Source organism: Pyrus communis, chromosome 8 (assembly GCF_041283825.1).
Source record: "Pyrus communis isolate YQ-2024b chromosome 8, ASM4128382v1, whole genome shotgun sequence".
NCBI lineage: Eukaryota > Viridiplantae > Streptophyta > Magnoliopsida > Rosales > Rosaceae > Pyrus > Pyrus communis.
Window position 1 is genome coordinate 3,637,925 of NC_142572.1, and position 27,695 is coordinate 3,665,619.

General features: G+C 36.5%; 2 protein-coding genes and 1 pseudogene across 4 annotated transcripts; all 3 read left to right on the plus strand.

Annotated features, from left to right (window-relative positions):
• The first annotated feature begins 7,637 nt into the window (after positions 1-7,637).
• Positions 7,638-15,656, plus strand: LOC137717511 (serine/threonine-protein kinase CTR1). Of its 3 annotated transcripts, none has more exons than XM_068456897.2 (15): positions 7,638-9,275; positions 9,986-10,284; positions 10,368-10,512; positions 11,223-11,338; positions 11,880-12,088; positions 12,365-12,886; positions 12,994-13,034; positions 13,480-13,548; positions 13,635-13,735; positions 13,859-13,943; positions 14,031-14,129; positions 14,219-14,287; positions 14,623-14,754; positions 14,870-14,964; positions 15,225-15,656. In XM_068456897.2, the coding sequence occupies exons 1-15, from the start codon at positions 8,364-8,366 to the stop codon at positions 15,337-15,339; spliced, it is 3,009 nt and encodes a 1,002-aa protein (XP_068312998.2). In that variant the 5' UTR covers positions 7,638-8,363; the 3' UTR covers positions 15,340-15,656. The 3 variants fall into 3 exon arrangements, with proteins under 3 accessions (XP_068312998.2, XP_068312999.2, XP_068313000.2); XM_068456898.2 differs by having other exon boundaries at positions 12,383-12,886; XM_068456899.2 differs by having other exon boundaries at positions 12,398-12,886.
• A 2,465-nt stretch (positions 15,657-18,121) lies between these two features.
• LOC137717164 (uncharacterized) lies at positions 18,122-19,213 on the plus strand. Its single transcript, XM_068456467.2, has one exon. The coding sequence runs from the start codon at positions 18,268-18,270 to the stop codon at positions 18,997-18,999; it is 732 nt and encodes a 243-aa protein (XP_068312568.2). The 5' UTR covers positions 18,122-18,267; the 3' UTR covers positions 19,000-19,213.
• A 472-nt stretch (positions 19,214-19,685) lies between these two features.
• On the plus strand, positions 19,686-21,166 carry LOC137716799 (agamous-like MADS-box protein AGL80 pseudogene; annotated as a pseudogene).
• The last annotated feature ends 6,529 nt before the right edge of the window (positions 21,167-27,695 follow it).

The window sequence follows — 27,695 nt, forward strand, 5'->3', positions numbered from 1 at the left end:
TTGTATCTTTATACCAGAAATTTCTATTTTTTGTAACTGGATGTAATCTTCCCGGTCCAAAAATACATACAACTGCTACAATATAATGGATAACTATAATTTGTATCTTTATATTATCTAAATTTAACCTTTTCCAGTTAACGCTTTTCCAAATTCATTGTTGCTATCGTTGTTCCTATTTTGTAACAGAAATTTTTTCATTTTTAACATCTTAACTTCAAACCCGCGGCAACGCAGGCGTATTAAGCACCAGTGATCCTCTAAATTTGGAAAACAAAAAAGAAAAAAAGAAAAAAAAACTTCAGCAATAAATTGATCGATGGATTCCTTACCCTCCCATGAGCTTGGGCCTTATATGCTTCAGAAAGAGTCAGCTGGGCCCATTTTACTCATTGGGCCAAAACATTTAGGCCTGAGCTTGGCCCAATTACGGGCCGTTCCTCTTCCATTTGGGCTATGTAATTTCTTGTGGCCTTTCTAGATGGGGTTGGATTTGTTTGTTTGATTTCCTATTATTTTGGACAAATCTGATTGGTCACAAAATTGTGCATCATCTTCTATACTTTCTTGTCAACATTTTGCCCTTTTTTTTTTTTTTTAAATTTTATTTTGCCCCCATTTTTTATACACAATAGTTATATAATGAGGGCAAAATAGTAATTTTGTATCTTTTGAGAAAATGACAATCATATCTCTATTTTTCCTATTTTACTCTTACTTTTGATACACAATATTTACATAAGGAGGACAAAACAGTTTATGTAATATTAAGAGAAATTGTTCCACCATCATTTTTTCATACTCTTTTTAAAATTTTAAAAACTAATCACACTCCTTAATAAAAAATAATAAAAAAAAATGAAATTATTCACATACACAGAATGTGTACTCATCAGCTAGTGACCAATAATGCATACCTTGTAACTTGCAAACCTTCACATCACAAACCCTTCCACAATTTTGGAACCGAAATGTTAGTGGTTCAGAGGAACAAGATTAAATTATAATTCTCAAGCCTTGCATTTCAAGAAAGTCAGTGAGGTTAATTAATTAATTATTTATTTATTTATTTACAATTATTTTTATTTATATTATATGCCAAGCTTTTCTTCTTTTGTGGTTAAGCTTAAAGAGGCAGTCATGGAGAATTTGAGATCTAATTTTCTCTGCTTTCCATTTCTTTAGGTAGAAAAATGTGTTTCTCCAAGGCATCTTTTGTCTCCTAAAGACAATAATTTCATGTGCAAGTGTGGATTATTTAACTCATAAATTCCACCAATTGAAAACTAAGAATATGATCAACTCCACTTTGGTTGGTCACTTGGGTTGGTCGCGAGTTGTGACTTTATCATATTGAATGGTTTTCAGTGCATCCAAAAACACGCTAACGTGATAACATATATATTTATTATTGGGAAATGTCAGGAACTGAGATTCTTAATGGATTTTTCATCATTTTATAATTTAACGTCAATTATCGTGTTAATATTATAAACATTATGTAAAAAAAATATAAGGCCGTAGAGAGTATGAAGATTCCAATTTTTGTAAGAATCTCCTTAATATTTCTTTTTATTAATAATACTTTAGAAGTGAGACATATTATTTATAATTACTTATCAACTAAAATATTAAATCATGTGTCACTAGAAAGAAAATTTAAATTAATAAATGTCGAGGGACTCATCACCTCAACAGATGAAAGAAGAAAGCTTGCTTACGTCAAAGATTAATAGTCAAAGAGTTTTATCTAAAATTAGAAAAAGAAAGAGAGTTTTAAATTAAACACTTCCGGTACTATTCACTTTTAACGAAAAATCACATTTTTACCTTTTTCTGGTACTATTCACTACACTTGTATTTGTCATTTTTAATTAAAGCTAAAGTTTTTTTTTAGACTTTTTGTTAGTTTTCCTAAAAAATAATTGGTTTTAAAAAAAAATTTATTATTTTTTAAAAGAGGGACAATGAGTGGTAAGTCACTGTTATAACGTATTTTTGAGTAATACTAAGTACTCTCTAAAAAGTGAAACTCTGCATGGATTCGCTACCACATTATTTTTTTGGCATAATATCTTATAATGTTGGCACATAACTCTCTCAAAAGTGAAACTCTTCATAAATTCTCTGTCACTTCACAGTTTAACATCAGCTCTTGTACTAATGTTATAAAATATTGTGCAAAAGATATAAGCTTTCAAAGAGTCCCGCAAAGAGTCTCATTAACATTTATCCTTTTGTTTTCTGTACTTGAAAGTTTTCTCGAAGGTGAACAATGAGTCATAATTACTAGATTTTATTTATATTTTAACTAATGTTTCTTTTGGTAATATTTAAGTAATTTTTTGTTCTCCAATCTACTAATGGTTGTTTATTCTGGTGTTGCTTTTAGATTAGGACCACATTATCCAATTTGTTTATTTAACCCTAATGACTTTTGCATCTGTCTAATGCATTGTATTTTCCACCAATAAACCGTCCAACAAATATGATATTCCCGTCAATTGGTCATGGTATACCAACTTCTCAATATGCCATCATATTGTTTATTATTTTTGTCTTTAGGCCATCTCAAATTTGAAAGATGAATATTACAGTAACTTGCAAGTTTTATCTTCTTCGTGCATTTATAAAATATGAAATTTAACTTTTAACAATTTTTGAGCATTAAAGAGATTAGATTAAATTTACAGTAAAATATAAATTTGTATCTTCTAAAAGTAGAGGTCTCACTTTTGACTGAGTTATATCTAAAATATATCTTTGCATATTTGGTGGCGGACCGTATTGGTGGTGAATCATATTGGAGAATAGTATCTCACCTGCATATGACAAGGTAATGTACAATTGATATTAAAAAAAATTATTACCTAAGGTTTCAATGATATTAAGGTGAAAATTCTCATAAAGTAATTGTATATTATTCTGACATATACCTAGGGCTGGAAAAAAATATTGAAAATCTCAAACCATATTGAAACCGAATTGAAAAAATATTGAACCAAAAATCCTGAAAATTTTGGTATCAAAACCAAATCGATTCCGAATTTTTGGGTATGGGATTCAGTCTCACACTTTGAATAATTTGGTATTCCTAAACCGAACTTTACTCGTATAACATACATACATATATATATATGTGTGTGTGGTGTTGGAATGTGTAATGATTATTATTATATAATTACAACCACTAAAGTGTGGTGTGGTGCTGACAAAAGTAGGATGGATGGGTCACTGATGCTTGTTTTCTAGACAAAACTCTCTCTTTCTCTCTCTCTCTTATTTTCTATCTCATCAGTCATCTCTCCCTAAACCCTATTCTCTCTCTCTCTCTACAACCCATAAACCACCTAACCCCTTTATCTCTCACCTATTTTCCATCTCCTCACTCGTATTATCTCTCTCTCCAACCCAGAAACCACCCCTGCTCATTTCAAAACCGAAACCACCCTTCCTTCCACTCAATCCAAAACCGAGCCGACATCCTACTCACTCTCTCGATCATTTCATTTTGCCTTTCTCATCTGCCTTCACTTAGTCTCAGACTCTTTCTCTTTCTCGGATTCGAAGCTTAGCAGCCACCCACCGTCTAACAATCTCACTCCGACAAACTGTCTCCACTCTGGCCACCACCACACCTCATGGCTTCATCCCCACCTCTGGTTCTTTCCAGTGATTCTATGTGTGTTTGAGATTTCGAATTAAGGTTTGGGTTTCGAATTGGGGGCTCGGGTCAGGAGGAGGATGCAGGTCTCTCTCTTCATTCTTTCTCTTTCTACCATAAATCTTCACTGATTCACTATCACTATGTCTCTGATTTCAAGTTGGATTTTTAATGCAGGTTCGGATGATTTTAATTTCAATCTAGATGATTTGGATTCTGACGCAGGTTTGGTTTCTGGAAATTCCGAAATACCGAAAATATTGGGAATCCCGAAATTCAGGAGTCTCAAAATTTAGGTTCGGGATCGGTCCTGAGATTTTCGTCTCGAAAATTTTCGGTTCGGGATTTGATATGTCACTTTTGGTTCGGTATCCCATACCGAACCAGCCCTACATATACCCAATGATGAATCTTATTCTTCAAAATGCCCTCTCACGAGTAGCTCCACACGGTGTCACAAGAGAAATCAATCCTTACATTGGGAACTAGTTAATTCATTACGTCAGAACTAACGCAATTTTTACAAGTTCAGTCATCAATCGTTCAACTAAGGCCAACACAATTTTTCGAAGGCCCAGTGATTCAATTCCTTAAGCCATATGAAAACTTTTATATATTTACTTTATAAATATGGGATTATTGTTCTCTAATGTGCATAAGGAAATTGTTTTTGACACTTCAAAATTCTCATTTAACACTCTTTACAAGTGCATTTTTCTTTCTAAATATAGAATATGCAAAATGAAAATTTTAGAATGCCAATTATAACGCATGTATAATGTTAAAGTCCAATTGAACCAGACCATCTTTGTTAGATGTCATACTGAAATGTCAATCATGCCCTTATGGACTATAGTGAAGGTTGCATTTGTATTTACACATATCACAATATGAAGGATATATACATTATCTTGTTAGCTGCCCTTCTTAGGAGTTTGTGTAATTAGGATACACAGACAAAACGTCACAAGACAAAAGTACATAACATGGATACAAAGATATACAATAGATAAGTTGATAACTTATCGCTTTTATAGTCGAGACACATGAGACAATATGTTAACCCAAACATTGGAGTCATTGTAGGATTTGTTTCAAAACAGACATTAATATATATATATATATATATATGACGGGTTCGTGACATAACTTTCAACACACGTTTTTTAGACTCATTCCATAATGTATTTTAATGATCTAAGTTGTTTATAGTTTAGGTCTTTTCTCAAACATCATGCCCAAATCTGAAAGTATATGACCGAGGAATTAAAGGTTTAGGATTTCTTTACAGAACCATATTCGTTCACTTTCTTCACTAGAAATTAATGTCTTAATGATTTTGGATTTGTTAGATTTTTGCAAGGATGATCTGTGAATGATGTTCTAATTAAATACAGATGAGTTTGGAATGTTAAAATATATTACGAAATGGCTACCAGAAAAGCGTATGTCAAAAATTGTGTAAAAAAGTGCTGCTGCAAATCCACCCCTATATATACATATATAAAACGAGTTAAACTAAATTTTATCAATAAGTTTGTTTTTCATTTTCACTATTCACTAATTTAACTAAATTAACATGTGATATTTATTTCACATCATACCGAGTTCTTTTAAGAAAATATCTCAAATTTGCATCTCACTTTGCTATTTAACTTCATTAAGTTTTTGATGTAGGACATGCTTCAACATTGCATATATAGTCTATAGAATAGTTAATCAGTAGTATGTCTTTTAAGTATAAAATTGTTAAATAAACAAATAAGTTTATATAAAGAATATGTGGTCTGTACGAACTCTTGATATAATGAGATTTCTCTTCTCAATAATAATTAAAAAAAAATTCTAAGCTCAAATATCCTCTCCCACTTTATTAAATGATAGAAAGAAAGAAAAAAACGTATATAAAAAATGAAAGATGCATAAGATTTTTATTTTTTTTATTTTTTATTTTGAAAAAGAAAATCAGCTAGTGATTTTACCACATCAGTCTATCTTTTTGTGGACCAAAAAAAGTCACAGAGACATTTCAACCTTCATTTGGCCACTATAAGATTTCATTCCATTGAGAAATTGTGAGTTAATTATATCTTCTTGTATTTTTTGTTAACCACCCAACTTATATGAGGTTTATATAGTAATGCATCAACTCACATATATATCAAACACATTGCCTGACCAAATGAAGCACTTTAAACTTTATTAATTAATACAACAAATAAATAAGAAACTCATTTAATTAACAGGACTCAGATCCTCATGCTCTGACACAAAATAATATACAAATTGGTGGATTTGGATCCCATCCGGAACTAAATTGTAGGAATCTTAGAAATTTTCACATCTTAGTCATTCATCGTACATTGTACGGTTAGTAATAATTTGAATTTTATTATTTAAAATTAAACACAAATAGTATCTAACGAAAACTGACCGCACGATACGATGAACGACTAGAATGTGAGGATCTTTAGAATCCCCACAAAAAGGATCCGGAAAGATCCTCATCCCAAGTTGGTTGGTTTAGGACCAAATCTTATCCCTAACTCCAAACTAGTGATGCATGTCTAAGCTGTAAGATAAGAAGATAAGCAAATTAATGTACACTCTAGGAAACCATAATTAAAAACCCTAATCGAAGCAAACGTTTGTTTAAGGAAAAATGCAAAAGAAAGTTGATGATAAAGTGAAAGGGCATCACGCGTACCAAGTGAGGAAGAGGATGAAAAAGATTACCAGCCCTAAACGCATTAACTTCCAAAATCAACCTCCCCAAAAGTCATCCCCCCAACTATCCCTCACATGCCTTCATATCCCAAAATCCCCAATCAAAAATATAAGGGCTAATTTTGTTTGAACGTAAAAGGTTTGAATTGATTGTCAAAATCAACTATAAGATTTAATGTTTTCAAATTGTATCATAAGTTTTGAGATCTTATCAATTTATGTCTTTCATCATTTTAACTGTGTAATTCTTTGTGAAATTGAAGACATTATAAGTTATCATATACGACCAGTTGCACCACATTAAACCAAAACTAAGCATCATGGTGGAGTTTCGACATCTCCTCTACTAATGCTTCGTATTCCAAACTGACAATCCATCACACATTTTGGTTCTAATGGTATAAGTATGACTTCTACACAATTCATAAATGGTTTGGCATCAGCTATATTATTAATTTAATGTAGAGACGGCGTTAGAGGGAGCAAAATGTGCAATCACACTGAACCCTAAATTTGGAGGGCCCCAAGAACTTTTTATCATCTAATATTTATATGTAATAATGCTTTATATTAAAAATTATTGTTTTTATTAGCACTTTAAAATCTCATTGTGCAATCTTTATAAGTGTATGCATTTTTCTTTCTAAAGATAAAAATTTTGGAGTGAGATATTTAGAGAACAACACCCTAAAAAAGGATTTTTTTTCTCTTTTAATTTTATTATATAATAATGTCATATATTCAAATGAAAGTTAGAGCATGTGAACTTTTATTTTTCTTGTTTGGTTGTTTAAGATTGAATTGTTTTTTACTATTTAGTGAAGATTATGTTTGTAATTCTTTTTTACTTGTTATTTAATGACATTTGTAAACTTACGATTAATGAGTCATTGTTTTCCAGTATCAATATATTGTCTTACCTTTTTTTGAAAAATTATCTTAAGAAGGTGCCTTTTGTAAATTTTGCACATGACGTCCAAAATCTCAAAGATGGTCCTGATTTAATAAAGAGTTAAATAGTTAAATAGATAGAATACATAAAATTATTCTATTTCAAAACTCCATAGTTTAATGAAAAACAATTGGGACAACGACTCCCTTTTTAAAATTAACCAAAACATGGAAGATGCGACAAGTAATTAACAATTACCGAAAATAATAACAAAACAAGGGCTATTTCGTCATTTTAGAATATAGGTTTGCAAAGGTTATGTATCCCCCTTCCCCCTTCCCCCTTCCCCTTTCCGGACAGCGGACACTGCAAGCAATATTTAATCACGTTACAGCCGCGATCCGGCACGCTAACTTACGCTTGGTGGGCAGTGAACGCGCTGGCGTATAGGCCCGCGTGTCGCGATTTCCTTGGCTTGTAATTTGACGTGGAGACATATTAGAATAGGTGCGCATGCAACCCAAGTGCGCTTTTTAGCGTCTGCCTTCCTCCTCAGTATCGCAAGTCATTGTTATTATTTGTTCAATTTCCCACCCTTCATCCTCACCTACTTGCTCTCTCATTTGCTGCAAAATACTCATCCAACTCTCCAACATCCTCTCTCTCTCTCTCTCTCTCTCTCTCTAAAATCACCATTGCTATTCCTCTTCCAAATCTTTCTCATCAAAATTCAGAAAACATAGCTTTAATTGCAAAAGCTCAGTTCAATTCAGAAGTATTAGCTATTTCTTCATCAGCTGCATGCGCTTTGGTTTAAGAAAACCAAAGCGATTTGCAGAAATTGTACGGTCAGAAGGGTTTTTGTTTTTGTTGTTTAAGCAATATATATACACATATTTATCTATATATATATATTATGATCCTTCTTCTGCTTCTCGGTGTTTTCTGAGAGATTGAGAAACGACGCCGGCCGGAAAGTTTGGACGAAGGAAAAGTCAGCGTTGCGTACGTGACCTGTTGGACTTTTGGGGTGTAGTAGTTTTATTTGGTTTGGTTGGGGTGTCGGGAGGTCCGTGAAGAATGCCTCACAGAACGACTTACTTCTTCCCAAGGCAATTCCCGGATCGAAGGTTCGATTCGTCGTCCAAACAGCTGTTGCAAGAAGATCATCACGATCACGAGAAAGTAACCAAAGACAGCGACACTGCCACTACCACCAGCACCACAACTGCGACCAGAGATAGAGATGCTTACCAACAAAAGGTGCCCAAAACCGCCACCAGCAACTTGTACAAATCCTCAGCCACTACCACTTCTTCTCTGTCTTCCGATGTTCAGTACTTCACGGGCCACGTCGATGAAAGGAAGCCACCGCAGTTGGCCGACTTTCTCAACTGGTTCCTTCATGACAAGAAAGGGACCAGTACTCGATCCAAACCATCGAGTACTGGCCACCGTCCTCATCACGTTAGGGTAACAGGGAGGTTGTCCACTTCGTGCCACCTTGTTGACGAGGATCGCGAGCTGTTGCTGCCTCGTCGTCATCATCATAATGATGATGATCATGATAATCATGTGGCTGAGGCTGGCCCACCGCAGATGGCGCCGGAGTCCACCACGACTGCTATGCTCAAAGACCGGAGTGTTGACCAGAGCTTTGACCGGCAGGTGTCCCTGCCGAGGGTTTCGAGCGGGAGTAGCTATGCAGGGAGCTTGTTCTCAGGAACGACGACGTTGGATGGGAACTTCTCTGGGGATGTTAAGGACTCGTCAGCGACGACGAGGCATTTGGAAGTGGAGGAAGAGGAGGTGGAACAGGAGAGTGCTAAAGTGAGGTTGTCTCAGAGGTCTAAGGAAAGTTATTATTTGCAGCTTCTTTTGGCCAAGAGGCTTTGTTCTCAAGCTACTCTTGGTGCTGAAACATTGCTCTTGCACGAGACTACTACTCAACTTGAGGTTACTGATGCTGAGACGGTGTCGTATCGGCTCTGGGTACGTTTACTCTCTCTCTCTCTCTCTCTCTCTCTCTCTCTCTCTCTATATATATATATATATATATACACATATATATACATACATACATATATATATATCCTATTTATCCTATGTGGGTTAATTTTGCATGAACTGCGGATGTATATCCTATTTGTATATTTTTGTTCTTGGATAAGGCTATTAATAGACATTATTTGGAGCTAACGAAAGACTTAGTGCAAACTAAGCTCAATTTTCAGACCGCCAGCCCCACTTAATTAGTGGGATACAGCTTTGTCGTTTGTTTTTGTTTGATAAAATGGTTCTATTGCCAATATGTCCAAGAATTTTGTGGTCCAATCCAAAATCAGCCTTTGTATGCTCCAGGGAGAGAAAATAGATGTTTGTATCACTTAATTAGTTAATTAAAAATATATAGAGTATTTCCAATTCTGCTGCGCAGCTGCGCTTGTAAAATTAGTACATAAACTCGAGTATGTAGAGAGAAATGCATACTTGCGGGACTTATATTGTCAAAGCGCAATAAATTATTTACCTATGTCTTTGATATATGCCACTAAGATCTTAGTGAATTGGTTCTGAACTTGAAGGTCGGAATTAACTTTGATTGGAAATTTTTCTAAATTTCAATCTTCTATAAGGAATTTGTACATTTCTAACCTTGTAGATCATTTTTAGTGAGTATGAATTTCATATACATTTTCCAGGTCAGTGGCTGCTTGTCTTACAATGACAAGATATCGGATGGTTTCTACAACATTTTGGGGATGAATCCAAATCTTTGGGTGATGTGCAATGATTTGGAGGAAGGTAAAAAAATACCGTCCTTGATGTCACTTAAAGAAGTTAAACCTGGTGAGACATCAATGGAGGTGCTTGTTGTCGATAAAAATGATGACTTTCGCCTCAAGGAGCTTCAAGATAAAGCACATAGACTATCTTGCACTTCAGAGAGTACTTTAGTGTTGGTGGAGAAACTTGGCAAGCTTGTCGCAATCTGTATGGGGTGGGTTTCAATTTTCCCCACTTTTAACTTGAACAATGTTTGGTTCGTTAATTATATTGTTTCTGAGTCGCTTAAACTTGAAGGGGTAATTATCCCGTGGAGCAAGGAGATCTACACATGCGTTGGAAGGTGGTTAGCAAGCGATTGAGCGATTTTCATAAGTGTATTGTGCTCCCCATAGGCAGCCTATCAATGGGGCTTTGCAGGCATCGTGCCATTCTTTTCAAGGTGACAACTTGTACCTCATTTTTTGCCTATTTATGTTTATAGTCTGCTCCTTTTCGTTCTGAATGACTGTTAAAGAAAATACGAGTGTTGTTTGAAAGCTATTGTCAATTAGTTTCATTTATATTGGGCCGGTTAGTTGATATCTTATTTATTTAATGTTTTCTGAAGGCACTCTGTAAAATTTAGGACTCATATGTTAAATTGTACAACAAATATTTCAACATATATGAATATGTGGTCAGGATGCATCCGTTTTACATGAGAATGCAACTAAACTATATAGAGCTATGAGTTTTCGTCCTTTGATCATTCGGTAAGGTATATGTAGCTTTTTGAGGTGTAATAACACAATTCTTGGCGATGTAATTTTTATGGGGTTTATAGGGGAAGACCATGCCTATTACCATCCTTTTGCACATACACCTATTTAAATGCTTTACAAATAAGGCAACACAATTGAGAATTCAGTTATTTCTTGCTTCATTATCTACTCTTTGAGCATATGGTGTACAAATCATAATATTCGATCTTTTTATAATGTTGTCTCGGAGCCTACCGGGTTGCTTATGTCGTTTCAAGCGGAATGAATGGATACAGAATTTGTTTTCATTTATGCTTGTGTGCTGTGGACTGGTGGTGTTTTCGAGTCTATATGAGATATTATTGTTTTCTTATTCTTTATAACTCAATTCTATATTTCCAACGTGCAGAAATTGGCAGATCACATAGGTTTGCCTTGTCGCATAGCTCGTGGTTGCAAGTATTGTGTGGCAGATCACCGGTCCTCTTGTCTTGTTAAAATTGAAGATAACAGGAAGGTTTTGAGGTTAGAAACTTTAATTGTTTGCCGAGTATTGTTGCTAGCAGATTTTATATTATTTCCTATTTTTTAAAACATGATTCAGCATATAAATTCATTCTGAAATGTAGATATTGGCAATTAGTTCCTTGTTTAGGTTTTGGTAGTATCTATTTCCCGAACGGATATTTAGCCATAATGTTACTTCTAGGGTTTATGTTCATTTGATCTAAGGGCATCAATCTTTTTTCTTTCATCTATACACTCTGCAGCATTAAATCTTTGCTGAATTCTTGGTCAACACTCTGCCGTTTCTCAGTCTCACTGTTTTCTTAACTTTTGGTGTTGAAAAGATTTAGCCATGGCTCATAACTAACTTGATTGTTGTCAGATAAGTTGACATTACCCCCCCTGTCACACCCCGTTGTTTTTATGGTGTAAATATGCATTTGATTCTGAGTACCATGTCATGCATGGTTGAAGAGGACGTTATCGTTTCCAACTGTTCGTTTAATTCAGAATTTAACGTATGTTTTTCATGATGGTTATACATATATTTTTTTAACAGGGAATATGTGGTTGATCTAGTTGGGGAACCAGGAAACCTTCATGGTCCAGACTCCTCGATTAATGGAGGAACTCTTTCTTCTATACCTTCACCATTTCAAATTTCTCATCTAAAAGAATCCAAACAACCTTACAGGGATAGTGAATTATATTGCCAAATCACAAACTCAAAGCACACGGGTGCTCCTCCTGAAGATCCCTTTCATGCAGGTATGTTTTGTAGCCTTGAAAATACATGTTCCAATTATTTTGGAGTACTAGAAATTGAAGGGAATCTGAATGAACTACAAGGTAGAGGCATCGTTATTGCTACAATGATTATAATTTTTGTCTAATTATAAACTGACAACCATTAGATTTTTGTTTTTTTTTTTCTGTTTTGTTTTGTTCATTGATACGGAGAAGTAAACGTTCATTATGCTACCTGATTGTACTTTTGATGATTTGCATAATCCATGTGGTACCGTTTTTATCCTTTCTCGATAGCTTCTTCAATCTTTATAGATCAATCTCTTACAGACGGTGGGGAGGGAGGTCAAATCATCAAGGAAACCAGTTTGCTTCCAGGTGATCAAACTAGATTTGGGTTGGAATCTTCTCTGATGCGATTGGAATTGAAAGGAAACTCTCCGCATTGCCTTGTTCAGAGTGACATCCCACCTTGTGTCCAGGGTGATGCGTCGGAAGCTCTTGATGTTACTGCTACTACTGCTGTGGCATCATTAGAGGACTGTGCTAGACTTAGCGAAGAAAATGATGTTGTACAACAAGCTTACAGAAAGGAGATTGTTGTATCAAGAAATCACGTTATAAGAAACAGTGTTGAGCAACCTAAAGTAACTTTGTACAACCAATCAGATCTAGAGGGCGTTCATAGTGAACTTGTGAAACAAGGTAGAATTACTGCTGTGACTAACCCAAGGTACTTGAATCTTGAACCGACTCTCGCAATGGACTGGCTTGAGATCTCATGGGACGAGTTGAATATCAAAGAGCGTGTTGGTGCTGGTATTTATCGTCCCCTATTTTTAACTAGATGCAAATTTACTTGGTTATATTTGCTCAATCACTACTCTTCCCTTCTACCTGAAATCTCATACTTTGCTACTTTCCAGGCTCATTTGGGACAGTGCATCGTGCTGAATGGAATGGATCAGTAAGTTTTTTCTTTTTTTTTTGTGATTGGGCGGCAACTGTTTGTGTATGTGAGAAATAGTGGGTTGGTTATGACGTGCATACTTTTCATATGCTGTATCTGTGTGGTCTGATCACGAGGACAAATTTGATGAGTGGTATATTGCTTAATATCATATGGCTGCAAAGTTTGGACCGTGTGCCTGTTCTTTTTCTCATTCCATCTTCGGGACAGGTCTAGTACTATTTGTGTTTCAGAGGAAGAACTTAAGCAATTTACCAATTTAGATGATCAAACAGAAATTAACTTTCTGCTTAATTTGTTCCTTCTTCTCATGATGTCTTCAGTTGGATGCTGAACATCTGTCTCGCAATATATCATCGTAGTTTTCTGTTGACCCTAATTCTTTTTTTTTTTTTCCTTCTTTTTTCATCTTCTAATTGAGTTTAATTTTGGTGCAATGCAGGATGTTGCTGTTAAGGTTCTAACCGTTCAGGATTTCCATGATGATCAATTGAAAGATTTCTTACGAGAGGTAGGTTTCCTTTTTATGCGTATCAGAAATATGTACATTTTACATTGAAGCCTCTTAGCTGAAGTTGATCTTCACATTGTATTCAGGTTGCAATTATGAAACGCGTTCGTCATCCAAACGTAGTTCTTTTCATGGGTGCGGTTACAAAGCGTCCTCATCTATCTATAGTGACTGAATATCTGCCAAGGTAATCAGCTAATTTTTATTTTTATTTTTCCAATTTTATTTATTGACAGTTAATTAAATGTGTACAAATACTGGAGCCCTTCTTATGTCTGAACCCATTGGTATCCTCGTATTCGTGGAGCAGGGGTAGTCTTTATCGCCTCATTCACAGGCCAGCTTCCGGGGAACTTCTAGATCAGAGGAGGCGGTTGCGAATGGCACTAGATGTGGTTTGTGCAATTTAGCATTATCATTTTCCTTCTTACATGGCAACTACGTTTTCTGTTAGTTAACTCTATACATCATCTTCCCTGCAGGCCAAGGGTATCAATTACCTCCATTGTCTTAACCCTCCTATTGTCCATTGGGATCTTAAGTCTCCAAATTTGTTGGTTGATAAAAATTGGACAGCGAAGGTATATTTAGATAAAGAAAGAGGTTGCCATTGTGTTTTGAGTTCTCCGGTTGGGTGTTTGTGGACTTAATTTGTTTCATTTATTCCTAGGTATGCGATTTTGGGTTGTCCAGATTTAAGGCGAACACTTTCATATCATCCAAGTCCATTGCTGGAACAGTAAGTCTCCCTCTCTCTCTCTCTACATGTACATGAGTGTGTCATCGTGCACAGATTCACATAATATCAGTTGCACTTTTACCCCCCAATGTAGTACGGGTGCCAAACCAGGATTGAGATGTACGCCTTGAAATGTTTGTTTGGTGTTTTGTCTCACAAGTTAGTTGTAGTTGTTTCGATGGATTAGTATATACGTTATGAATGCTGTAAGTTACCATGAACTCTTTTGTATGTACCTCCATGTAAAGTCGGGTATTTCCATCAATATTTCTGCACTTTAAATTTTAGTTCGCAGTGCATCAATCAACATGTAACTCACTCAATTTAATTTTCAGCCTGAGTGGATGGCTCCAGAATTCCTTCGCGGAGAGCCCTCAAATGAGAAGTCTGATGTTTACAGTTTCGGAGTGATCCTATGGGAACTTGTAACCATGGAACAACCTTGGAACGGTCTTAGCCCCGCCCAGGTACATGTCGTGATCAGCATCTCCTTTCTTCCACCCTTGTCCTGCACATTCATTCTCTATTTTCTTTGTTTTCCCCTCTATTAACTATGGTAAATGACGTCGTTCAATCTCTCAGGTAGTTGGAGCCGTTGCTTTCCAGAACAGAAGGCTTACTATCCCAGCCAATGCTCCCCCAGTGTTGGCTTCGCTTATGGAATCCTGCTGGGCTGAGTAAGTCTACCCGATATCTTCCCACTCGTCATAATATACATTACGGATAACCTGATCGGAAGTGCATGCTGGGAGCCAAGACACTACTCTCATTTCCACACGTAGTGTCGAAGATAGAATGCGCCTAACTGGCCCTTAGATCTCCTTGCTTACTTATGTAGACATACAAAAATGATCTTTGGGATGTCAAAATAGTAGCACCTGTGGAGTCTTCTTTGTTTACATATTTAGTTCGTGATGTTTGTCTATTTTCTTCGCAGTGATCCAGCCCAGCGCCCGTCTTTTGCTAGCATAGTTGAGTCGCTAAAGAGGTTGCTAAAGTCTCCTCTGCAGTTGGTACCGGTGGGCGGAACATCCCCTTCTGCCCGGACCTGAGACCGTTATACTTCGGTGGTCGAATTTCTACGACTGACCGAGCTTCTTTGATTCTTGGCAATTATATATATGCTTTTCTTGCTTAACCTGATGACCGTCAAATATGCCGAAGTTAAATACATTTCCTTCCGCGTTAATTTGAGTTTCTAGTGCCACCAGTATAGCATATGGTTTAACAATGTACCCGACGAAGAGTATTGTGCTGAAGGAAAGGAAGAGGGATTTACTAGATAAATTATTAAAGCGTGCTTTTGATGTATCATTATTATCAAAATTAATCCGTCCTCTTTCCTTTTATTCATATTTTTATTGGTTCATCTTTTAGCTATGTTTATATGAATAAAAGAAACTGACGCTTATCCTGTCAAAGTAAAATGTGAGCTACAAATTACTCACATGGTAATCAAATAACTTAAAGAGTTATTTATATTTATTTTCTTCACATTTAGGCCCTTGAACTCTTAAACTCTGAATAAAATCCAGATTTTAAATATGTTGTCATGCTGGATAAAAGATGTCCATGAATTTGTGTTTATTTACAAAACTGTGCTAGCAAACCTCTTATACATTTTCTTCGGACATTTAATTTGTTTAATATAACTTAATTTTATGCCACCAAACCTTTCATCAAGTAGCTCAGTGGTAAGGGCGCAGATTGCGGCTCTTCGCTAAATAAATAAATGTGGGAGGTCTCGGGTTTGATGCTTCGAGCTGATAAGTCTACTTAAGTGTGACCATAGATAAGGTGAATTTCTCCATAGCCTCTTCGAGCCGAAAGGAGTAGAAAATCATAACTTGTCATCAGTTGTCCTCATTTTTAAGGAAAAAAAAAAAAAAAAAATCCTCTTCCACATATTATGTATACTAGTACCATAAAAAAGAAGTAGGTAAATTAATTTTGTTAAAAATTATAAAAGTAGGTACATTAACTTTGTAAAAATTGAAAAATAGGTACATTATTTTCATAGAAATTAGAAATTAAACCGTAGGTAAATTATTTTTATAGTAGGTAAATTATTTCCTATAATTATACAGCAGGTAAATTATTTTCATAAAATTAAAAAATAAATATTGTTGAAATCAAACATTAATTTAGGTATATTCAAATTGAAATTTCATGGATAGAAGACCTTGCCAAATTCAATGCACGTAAATTAAATTAAAACGTAATTACAAGGCATTTTCATACTAGCTTATATGGGGGTATTTTAGGAATTCAAAAAAATTAAAAAATTGATACACAAACTTAATTTGATAAGTTGCTTAGTTAGTTTCTAACCATTGCTTTTTATTCGGATAAATATAATATAATGTGTTATAGGCTAAGAAAAATGAGTATTGAGGGGAAAAGTTAAATTTTCAGTTATTTAAGGGTAATATTATTCATACTATATTTTTATATCACCTTAGGTGACATTTGATGTGGACAGCTACATTATTTGAAAAATTTGCAAAACCCAAGGAAGGGAAGGAGATAGGCTTCTCGTATACCACGATTATCATTTAATTAACTAATTTTTCTTAATTATTAGTTTATTAATAATGAACTAAATTTAAAAATATGATTAATTTTTCTTAATCTGTCCACATCAAATGCCACCTTAGATGATATGAAAATGTGGTACAAAAATATGGTATGAATAACATTACTTGTTATTTAAAGAATAGTCATTCGTAGGTGAGTAATGTTATTCATAGTTTCATACCATGTTTTTGTACCACATTTTCATACCACCTTAGGTGACATTTGATGTGGAAAGTCACATCATTTGAATTAATCAGATTTTTAAATTAATCAGATTTTTAAATTAGTTCATTATTTAATAAACTAATAATTAAGAAAAACTAGTTAATTAAATGATGATTATAGTATACAAGGAGGCTTTCTCATTCATTTCCTTGAATTTTGTAAATTTTTTAAATGATACGGCTGTCCACATCAGATACCACCTAAGATGATATAGAAATATGGTATAAATACATAATCTGAAAATTACTGTTCGTAGGTGGAAAGGTTGAAGCAAATAAGTAGGGGTGGAAAAAATTCCCAAAAATCCTGAACCAAACCGAAAAAATCCCAATCCCAAACCAAAAATTTCCCAAACCGAAATTCCCGAAATTTTCGGGATGCTATCCCGAACCGATCCCAAAATTTCGGTATGAGATTCGGGATTGGCTTCTCAATATTTCGAGAATTCCATACCGAACTGAAAATATATAATGTTAATTATTATATATATATTTATACATATATATATATATATTATTCTTTTATAATTGATGCTAGTAGTTTCTAATTCATGCTCTGGAACCTGGAATGCCCTACACCTTGCATATTTTTCATGTTCTGTTTGATATTCATGTGGATTTTATTATTGTTGCTGCCATGACTGATGATTTCAGAAGACTTGATTCTTTTGTCTCTCAACAGATTGCAAAAAGGGTTTAATTAATTTGAATTTTGACTATGATAAAAACAGTCAGACATGCCAGTGTTCAATTAAATGGTAGTGTGAATGAAATGAAATTTCTAGTTCATGAATGTGTTCCTGAATTATATATTTGAAAAACAATTCATAATTTCATATTTCAATTTGGGATTCCCGATTTGTCCCAAAATCCTGAAAATATTTCGGGATTCCCGAAAATTTGGCTTGGGATTGGTCTTCAAATTTCCGTCCCAAAAAATTTTGATTTGGGATTCGGAATACTAATTTCGGTATGGTATCCCATACCGAACCATCCCTACAAATAAGGCAGGCAAACACCAATAAGAAGGCGGCTTCATTAATATCCCAAAAGCTAAGTCGCAGTTCCTAGAAGGTCAAAATAGTCGACCCCGTCATCGGTCTCCCCCTTCCCTCCCTCCCTTCCCAATTTCCCCATATCTACCAATCCTCCCTAAACCCAATTCCCAAACACCCACTCATGGATTTCCTTCAATCCCAACTCCGATACATCAATTCCCAAACAGAGGAATCGGCACCGATCGATAAGTCCCGAATCGTGAAGGACATTCTCCTCCAAGCCGGCCTAATCCTCTTCGTCGTCATCGCCTTCCTCACCATCAACAACATCCCCCAGAAGCTCTTCGCCAAACTCCGTTACCGCTTCCGTAACAAAACCGCCGCCCGGGCCAAGCGCCACTTCGTCCTCGGCGCCCAGCTCCTCGCCCAGTCCCGATCTGCCGACTCCCTCTCCTCCTCCGCCTCCGCCTCCGCCTCCCTCTCCCAGCAGGCCCTCGACGAGGCCGAAAAGGCCATCGCGCTCGTCCCCAAGGACGCCGCCGCCCACATCCTCAAATCCCTCGCCCTCGACGCCCAGGGGTACAAGACCTCCGCACTCGACGCCATCGATGTCGCGCTTTCCCCTCTCTGCCGCAAGAGCCTGACCGACGAGGAGCGCGGCGATGCGCTCGTCAAGAGGGCGGAGATCATGCTGTCGATGAACCGGAAAGCCCAGGTTGACCCGGTGATTGAGGATTTGAATCGGGCTGTGGAGCTGAGTCCGGAGAATGTGAAGGCGTTTTGTACGTTGGGAGAGTGCTACGAGGGGAAGAAGATGACGGAGGAGGCCAGGAAGGCTTACGAGGCGGCGCTGAGGGTCCAGCCCAGATTGAAAGCCGCCATGGACGCTCTCGAACGACTCGGTTCGAGTTAGGCGCGTGGGCTCGGCTCGGGTTAATTTCGGATTCCTATTTTTATTTTTGTTTTGTAGTTTCAAATTTGTGGTATTTCGTTTATGATAATCATCAGGATATTTCGAGTGTAATGACTTGGATTCACATGTATTTTGTAGGAAATGACGTGTCATAAATGAGAAATGAGTATGTTTATTAATGTTTAAGTAATAATCTAATCATCAACTTTCATGTCATTTAGTTTGTACAATTTAGTCTACGAATTTAGTCCCTATAACATTACTCTTTTAGGAAATGATTTCAACATACTCATGTTCGTTCTTTTGTACACGGATAAAGTTTTGTCCTTCAATTAGCATCGAAATAAATAAGGATATGTAAAGAAAAAAATACGAGTGAAAACCAATTTCGTTGTGTCGGAGGAGATTGGTGAGCATAAGGAAGGAGGTAAACTATGGGAAAGTCTCTTGTCTGGTTTGAGAGTCTTTTTAATTTAAACAACGAGAACTCATATTCGAATTTAAAGCTTGTTACAACTATGAAAATACGAGAATTAACATTAGGACTTCGTCTCAATGTTTTTTTTAAGTAAATGCGATAATATCGTAAGAAATTTCTCAAGGATATAGTATATGAATTATTAGGATAAGTATCTTATCCTCCTAAACAAGAATTTGCACAAAAGGAAATTAAAAAAAAAAAAAAAAAGGAAAACTCGAACACAAGACTGAGGTTGGATTCCCTTAAAAGTGTATACAGAGATATCCCTATCTTTGGCGCGCTTGCATTCATGCATGTATGAAAATTAACAGAGTATCAATCCATATAAAGAACAAGTCCCATGAATATTAACAAAAATAAAATAAAAAATCACAACCAACTCACGTTAATAAGTTTCTGAATCAAATTACAAATTTTCTTTTGCCAATAAAATCTGCCCGAGATTTGATATTATCCTACAAATATATATAACTCACCAAATCTTGTCTGATATAGTAGATTGATGATTGTGCATCCAATGTATACCGTACAACAGAAAATCTCCTGCATTAAATTCTCGTTCAAAACCATATCTCCTGGGTGAGTATGTAGCTCTTTTCTTGCTATATATATAGAGCATAGGCTGTTTGTGGTATATCACATCCCTCAAAAGCTTCCTTATTCTCCAGTCTGTGCTTTTGTCTCATCTCCGACGAGCCATGACTAGAACGAAAGTGAAACTGACCTACATCAGCAACGACTCGGCGCGAAAGGCCACGTTCAAGAAGAGAAGGAAGGGTTTGATGAAGAAGGTGAGCGAACTCAGCACCCTTTGTGATGTTCAGGCGTGCGCGATTATTTACAGCCCGTATGACTCCCAGCCGGAGCTCTGGCCATCGCCGTTGGGAGTCCAGCGGGTTCTCGCACAGTTCAAGACCATGCCGGAGATGGAGCAGAGCAAAAAAATGGTGAACCAAGAGAGTTTCCTGCGGCAGCGGATCGCCAAGGCCAACGAGCAATTGAAGAAGCAAAGGAAGGAGAACCGCGAGAAGGAGATGACGAGAGTGATGTTCCAGAGTCTGATGGGAAAGTCCCAGCTCCACGGTTTGAGCATGGTTGATTTGAACGATCTGGGGTGGCTGATTGACCAGAATTTGAAGGAGATCGACAACCGGATGAAGAATCTGAATGAACAGGATTCTAAGAGCCAAGTGCAACTACAACCAACGGCGCTGCCTGTAGCTGCTGCAACTGTGCCGGAGCGTGGAGTGGAGAGGCAGCAGGGTTTTGAGCTTAACAATAATGTGGGCATGGCGGTTCAAAGGCAGCAGCAGCCGTTTTTCATGGACATGATGAAAGTCCCACAAGATCATCAGCAGCAGCAAATGGCAGGGATTGGTGGTGGATATGAGATGAATATGCTGCCGTTTGCTGCGGATCAGAGCCAAATTAATGCTATTTGGTCCAATAATTCATTTTACCCTTGAAATTTGCTTCTGTATAATGGTTTGTTTTTATAATTCAGCCTCGAACCATGGTAGGGTTTTAGTGTTGAGGCTTGAAAACAGTGCGTTTTGTTCACCCCTTTGATTAATTTTATGTAATAAAGTTAGACCACATCAAATGATGTTTTCAACTTTTAATAATCTATGAAATGCGGCTCTGTTTCATATCATTTCATAGGATCAACTCCATGATAGATTTTTAGTGTGCTCGGAATACGGGCATAACGTTATATATCATTATATAAGTGTATAAACATTTGAAAAAAAGAAGAAAATTCTCTATTTATATAACTAAAAATATGACTTTAACCCATGGAACTCAATTTTCTCCACATAAAACCCGACGTAAATTTTTTGCTCAAATAAAACCCATTGACTAGACTCCACATAAGCAAGTTCATTAATTATGTTTGCATTTATCCATTTAAAAAATTTTCGGATGCCTAAAACACCCTTATTGAATGTTTAATGTACATAATTAATTCTATGCAAATTGTAAGGGAGAATTAATGATTTTACAAAAATAATATTTTGCATATAAATGTAGGCATTTGTTGGTTAGTTTGGCTCTCGAATTCCAATTTACCATTACAATGTGTCCATATTATATATAGGTAAATTATTGTACTTCAAAATAAATAAAAAAAATTGTTGTCAAAGTAAAAATATATAAATTAAAGGAGATAAAAATTGCAGGTAAATTAATTTTAGGACAAAGAAAAAGAAAAGAACCAACTATAGGTAAATTATTTACATATACAGTCTAGATATTTGATTCACATAAAAAATGTAGGTAAATCACGTGTGCATAATTTACCTACTATTATATTAATTTACCTACTTGCATAATTTAGGGAAAATGCCAACAAAACATGAGAATATTATTTGCATATATCACAGGTAAATTGCCAAAAGAAATATGAGAATATTTTGGTTATATAATGTAGGTAAATTACAGACAATAGGGCGACATTATTTATATAGGTAAAGTAGGGATGTTTAACTATTATATATCAGGTGAATAATTACACCGAATAATAATGTAGTCATTATTTAAAGTAATGTAGTAGATTGTTGTAGAAATTAAAAATAAATAAATAGAAAAAACGTCAGGATGATTAATTAGATTTTAAGGCCCTTGATTGAAGCTAATTTTCACGTGTGGGTTGTGGCAAAAATTGTAAATAATTTGTATTAATAGGTTACTTATATTCTTATGTGGCAGTTTATTTGACTTTTGTGTTTTTGTTGGATGTTTAATTATATGTGGGTTTATATTTAGAAATTATGATTTTTCAGAACCAATATTTAATGAACCCTTTATATAATCACATATGCCGTACCAGACTTGTATTCTGGACAAATTGAAAAAATCTCTTCAGTTTCAGCAACTAACCATTAGGTTGAAACACATGCCATGTAGACTGGCAATGGGGTTTGAGGTTTGACCATATTTACCCACCATGCTGACTTATTATTATCTTAAGGTAAAATTACAATCTATCCCTTGTTCACAACAGTTTTTTATTCAAACTTTATTTGTTTTATTTGTTTTCAGTTTTTGACCTAAGTTTCTTGATTTTGTCCACATCAGCACTTTTAAAATATTACACCATTTTGCTTAAGTTTTTGTTAACGTAAACAACCAATCAAATATATTATTATAGTTGGCTCATTTATGCAAATTAATTTTTGGATTTTCGTACCATGAATTAAGATCTCATCTCTTTTTACATTTTAGGTAAAGCAAATTATGATTAAGTTAAAACTAGAAAGTCCAATTAAAACCTAATGTCTCTCTTTTGTGAAAGTCAGACTCTTCCTTGCTGTCATTTTTGTTGTGCCTTGGCCCGTTCGTTAGTGCGGAACCGAGATTCAGATTACAACCTCACCAAAATCACACACAGTTGAACAAAATAAAATACAAGAAATAAAGACACCGAGAAATTTACGAGGTTCGGCAAAAAACTGCCTACATCCTCGGAGAGATATTGCTCTTCACTATGAGAAAAACAGTACAAGTTACACATGAGTTAAATCGACATAACCCAATCCCATAACCCTTGTACACCCACTCACAGAATTTTCCCAAGAGCCTCACTCTACCCCAAGAGTTCTTTCACAAGAGATCTTTCACTCTAGCTCTCTTGATTTCTCTCACCCATGCCCATGGTAGAGCCAAATGCTCACACCATCTCTTTTGGATGCTTTCCTTCTCTCATCCGTATCCTTATTTTGCCAAATGCTCTCTTTTATGCTTTTCTTAATCCAAGCCTTCTCCCACAAAACATGGCTTTGAAAAAACCACAAAACATGGAGCAATTTAAGCCACAAAACAAGCCACAAAACAAGCCACAAAACAAGGAAACATTTGGCCATTATCCAACAATCTCCACCTTGGCCAAATTGTACCAAAGTCCATTGGCCTTACGTACCAGCATGCACACTCTGAATCCACCTCGTTGGTCCTATTCCGATTCAGTTACTGCCAATGCATGTGCAGCTGCTGCAAGCTAAAAATCACCATTTAGCTTCAGACAGGATCTCAACACATCCTCGTCTCCTCCAGCAGGTTTTCCTCCTCTTCATTGTCTGCAACCTGGAAACTCGTCAGCGCGCCTATTTCCAGCAACAACTCATCGAGCCAGACAAAATTCCCACACTTCTTCCTACCTCAGAACCTTCTCATCACCTGTGAATCCCATAGCTCCACCTGCTGCAAAACCCCTGCAACACTTGAGACTAAACATCACCAGGAGAAGTGTTGCTTCGAGTACCTAGAGGGCATACTCAAAGTCTTCCACCACAAACTTGCTAACCCGGCCTTGCACCCGTAGCACTGTGGACCATTGCCTCCGGAACAGGATCTGAACCTGCTGTCTCTCTCAGATCCTCTTTCCAATTTTCTTCCATGATTTCAACCTTGAATAGCTTAAGCAGTCTTGTGCCCACCATCTTCCATGGTTTCTTTTGTGTATCATTCCACACCAAAGAAGCTTGCACCTGCTCCAAACTTACTGTTTCTTTCCTTGCAGTAAAGTTTCTCAAGGTTCTCGTACAAATCTAAAAGTGAGGTAAGAAGAAAGAGGCCTTTGTCTTCTTCCTCAACATCAACTTTCGCAGTTGATCCAAGCATCCCTAAACACGGCTTCCATTTCTTCAGGCTTCCATTACTCTCCTTTACCAAGAGCAAAACCGCCTCTCCCTTTAAACTGCTCAACTGAAAATTCCATGGTGAACAACAAATCTGGACCTCCAACGAACCAAAGCCCCCAACGATGCTCTGATACCAATTGTTGTGCCTTGGCCCGTTCGTTAGTGCGGAACCGAGATTCAGATTACAACCTCACCAAAATCACACACAGTTGAACAAAATAAAATACAAGAAATAAAGACACCGAGAAATTTACGAGGTTCGGCAAAAAACTGCCTACATCCTCGGAGAGATATTGCTCTTCACTATGAGAAAAACAGTACAAGTTACACATGAGTTAAATCGACATAACCCAATCCCATAACCCTTGTACACCCACTCACAGAATTTTCCCAAGAGCCTCACTCTACCCCAAGAGTTCTTTCACAAGAGATCTTTCACTCTAGCTCTCTTGATTTCTCTCACCCATGCCCATGGTAGAGCCAAATGCTCACACCATCTCTTTTGGATGCTTTCCTTCTCTCATCCGTATCCTTGTTTTGCCAAATGCTCTCTTTTATGCTTTTCTTAATCCAAGCCTTCTTCCACAAAACATGACTTTGAAAAAAACCACAAAACATGGCTTTGAAAAAACCACAAAACATGGCTTTGAAAAAGCCACAAAACATGGAGTAATTTAAGCCACAAAACAAGCCACAAAACAAGGAAACATTTGGCCATTATCCAACAATTTTTTCCTTCATGACCACATGCCTCACCTATGCTAGTAAGCTCTCATCCAAAACGATCGCTTCTCTCTGTCTCTCCATCCACGGTATATGCATACTTAGCTTTTGTAGTCTGTTTCTTTTCCTTTTTGTGGGCTAGTCAGTTTAATATGGACGGAGCCTTTTGTTGTCTGGTTCAAGAACTCGTAATATGGGTACATGCCCTTGATTTTGTTTGACAAAGAAGGATAATTATGCCAACTAGGGTATCAGTTGGTAAGGTCCCTATTTTGTATGTTGTCTTGGTCAAGTTTGCTGTCAGCAGTCCTCGTTGGTGCTAGCAATTAGGTGCCACAAGTAAGTCATTTTGGCTCGATGTTGTAGGTATGCCTTAATGGTGAGAGTAATCAATCCCCCTCTAAACTTTTCGTTACCAACAAAAAGGATAACTTTTTCGTTCTCAACTGATACAATTTTTTTTTTCTTTTCAGGAGTACATGTATGATGGGTAGAATGTTTTCCAAGAGTAAGTAATGGCACAATTTTTTTTGTTGGTTGAATTTGTACCCACAAATTAATATTTATACGTGTGTATCCTTAGTATTTAAATATTGTACCCATGTTTACATTATCTGTTATTTTTTTTGTCTTCTTTATGCGCTTTTTTATGAGGTGAATGTATTTTTCGGTCATATGGGTACATTTCTATTGCAAATTTTTTTTTTATTGATTTTGCAATTGGGTCTGTCTGTATGTGTAACAACCTGTTCCAAATTTTACGTTTTTATTTTATTTGAAAAGCGTGAATTTACGAAATTACCCTAGAGGCAAGGACTTTGACTTCTGTTGACCATCGACTTGAGAGATGTGAGACTTATTCTTTTAGCATATCCTCGTAGTATTCATTGGTACGAACGTATAGGCGAAAACCGTTTGCGAGTCCGGATTATAACGGTATACTTATGAACGTTTGAAATTGGTTATTTAAATATTTGAATTCCCACCTTGTGGGATTAGTGGACCAATTAAATTAAAGGGACAAGGAACCAATTAAAAGAGAGAAGTGAAGCTTGCAGCCAATCAGAAAGAAAGAAGAAAAGAAAAGAAAAAAAAAAAAAAAAAACAGGGGAAAAGCTTCCCGTGCACCCATACCCGCACCACCGCGAGTCCATTTTCCAAGGCCGATTCCGGCCAACTCCGGTGGATTTTTTCGATGCCACCACCACCATCTTGAAGCTCTCATTCCCCTCTACAAAACCCACCCAAGAACCACCTTGATTAACCATGGTATGTGGCGGTTTGAGGCCACGAAAGTTGACGAAAATCAATGGTGCTCCGGCCACCCTTTTCCATTTTCTGGCAAATCGGCAAAGTGATGGCCGATGCCACCACTTGGGCTTTGTAGCCCATCATCCCAGGAGCAAAACCCAACCAACCTTGACCCCGTTGGACCACCGTAGACGACGAATCGACGTCGGGAAGTTTTAGGCACCCGCCGGCTTTGTGGGCAAAATTGACCATCTTCCGTCCACTTTTGGACTTCGTGGCAGATATGAAAGTTGCTCCACTCACTGAAATCTTCATTTCTATGAAGTTTGAGAATTTTTGGAAATAGTTGGATTTTCCGGCGAGTTGGGGCGGCCGACCGCCACCCGCGGCGGCGCGTGGCCAGTGGGCCGCCAATGCTATTTTTAGGCTATGTCAAATGTCTTGAATTCAGTTTTTTCATTTGAATAACGTAGGTTGATAGTTGGAACATAAATTCGTTACGATACGTTACTTGATAAAAATGTGAATCGACGATCCGACCGTTGGATCGTCACCAAAATTGGATACATTATAATTCGTAATATTTAAAGATCATAGGAATTTATGGATCGGGAATTCGACTTACAGATCTTCCTGAATTGGATTTGTAAGTTAGTAAAATAAATGTTCACGGCCACTTGTTTTAGGCAATTGGCGGAGATCTGACCGTTGGATCGTAATGAAATTTTAATATGTTATTCTAGAAACATATTGTGGATCGTTGGGAGTTGCGGATTGGAAATCTGATATGCGGATCTTCCGGGTCAAGTTATACAGGGTTGTAAACCCTACCTTCGATCTTTGATCGACGGTTGACTTGTGGTCAATGGGTCCCAAACTATTTTAGAATGTCGTTGAGGTTGTGTTTTATGTGAATTACGTATTCTTCGGATAAGAGTTCTGAGATGTGATTTGATAATTGGTCACATGGACCAATCATTCATGACGCCTCGATGTGTGCGCTAGAGAATCATAGCGTGGACTCCAAGTAAGTGGATCTTTTCCTTTTTATCGTACATATTGTTGAGAGTTCTATCGACACTTTTAAATTGATTAGGTATATTACTTTCATATATAATTATTGTGAATGCTTGAAGTACTATATGAACTACGAATGACTTGATCCCTGTTTAGGGTACGTAGGCAGTCTAACGAGACGTTAGATGCAGCCATAAAATATTTGAGACAAAAGCCTTGCTTGGGAAATTGAGTAATGCGAAGGAAATTGGTAAAGGCAAGTTTTAGTTTTATGAATTGGTTAGCTAAATTAGTGTTAATTGGGTCGTCATGGATAATTATCCCTGAAAATAAGTAGTTTGGGAGTAGGGCGTTATTGATGGTACACTTCTCACTGTATTGTTTATAATTGAAAATGCTACGACATGGTTGAGTATTAGATTGCATCATGGTATATCCATATGTATATTACTTGCATATAATTATTGGGAATGCTTTCAAGTGCAAAGGTGAACTCAGGACACTCAGGTAAGTTCAGGTGAATTTATGGTATTAGTTGAATCGATTGAGTTATAGCATGACTACAGTTATGTGTTAGGCAACTT

Bases quoted from the DNA above. Each gene is read 5' to 3' on its own strand.
- LOC137717511 (XM_068456897.2), top strand. From the start codon at position 8,364: ATGCCTCACAGAACGACTTACTTCTTCCCAAGGCAATTCCCGGATCGA. The intron at 12,887-12,993 runs GTATTTATCGTC...GCTACTTTCCAG, and splicing joins CAAAGAGCGTGTTGGTGCTG to GCTCATTTGGGACAGTGCAT. The intron at 13,736-13,858 runs GTAATCAGCTAA...TTCGTGGAGCAG, and splicing joins GTGACTGAATATCTGCCAAG to GGGTAGTCTTTATCGCCTCA.
- LOC137717164 (XM_068456467.2), top strand. From the start codon at position 18,268: ATGGATTTCCTTCAATCCCAACTCCGATACATCAATTCCCAAACAGAG.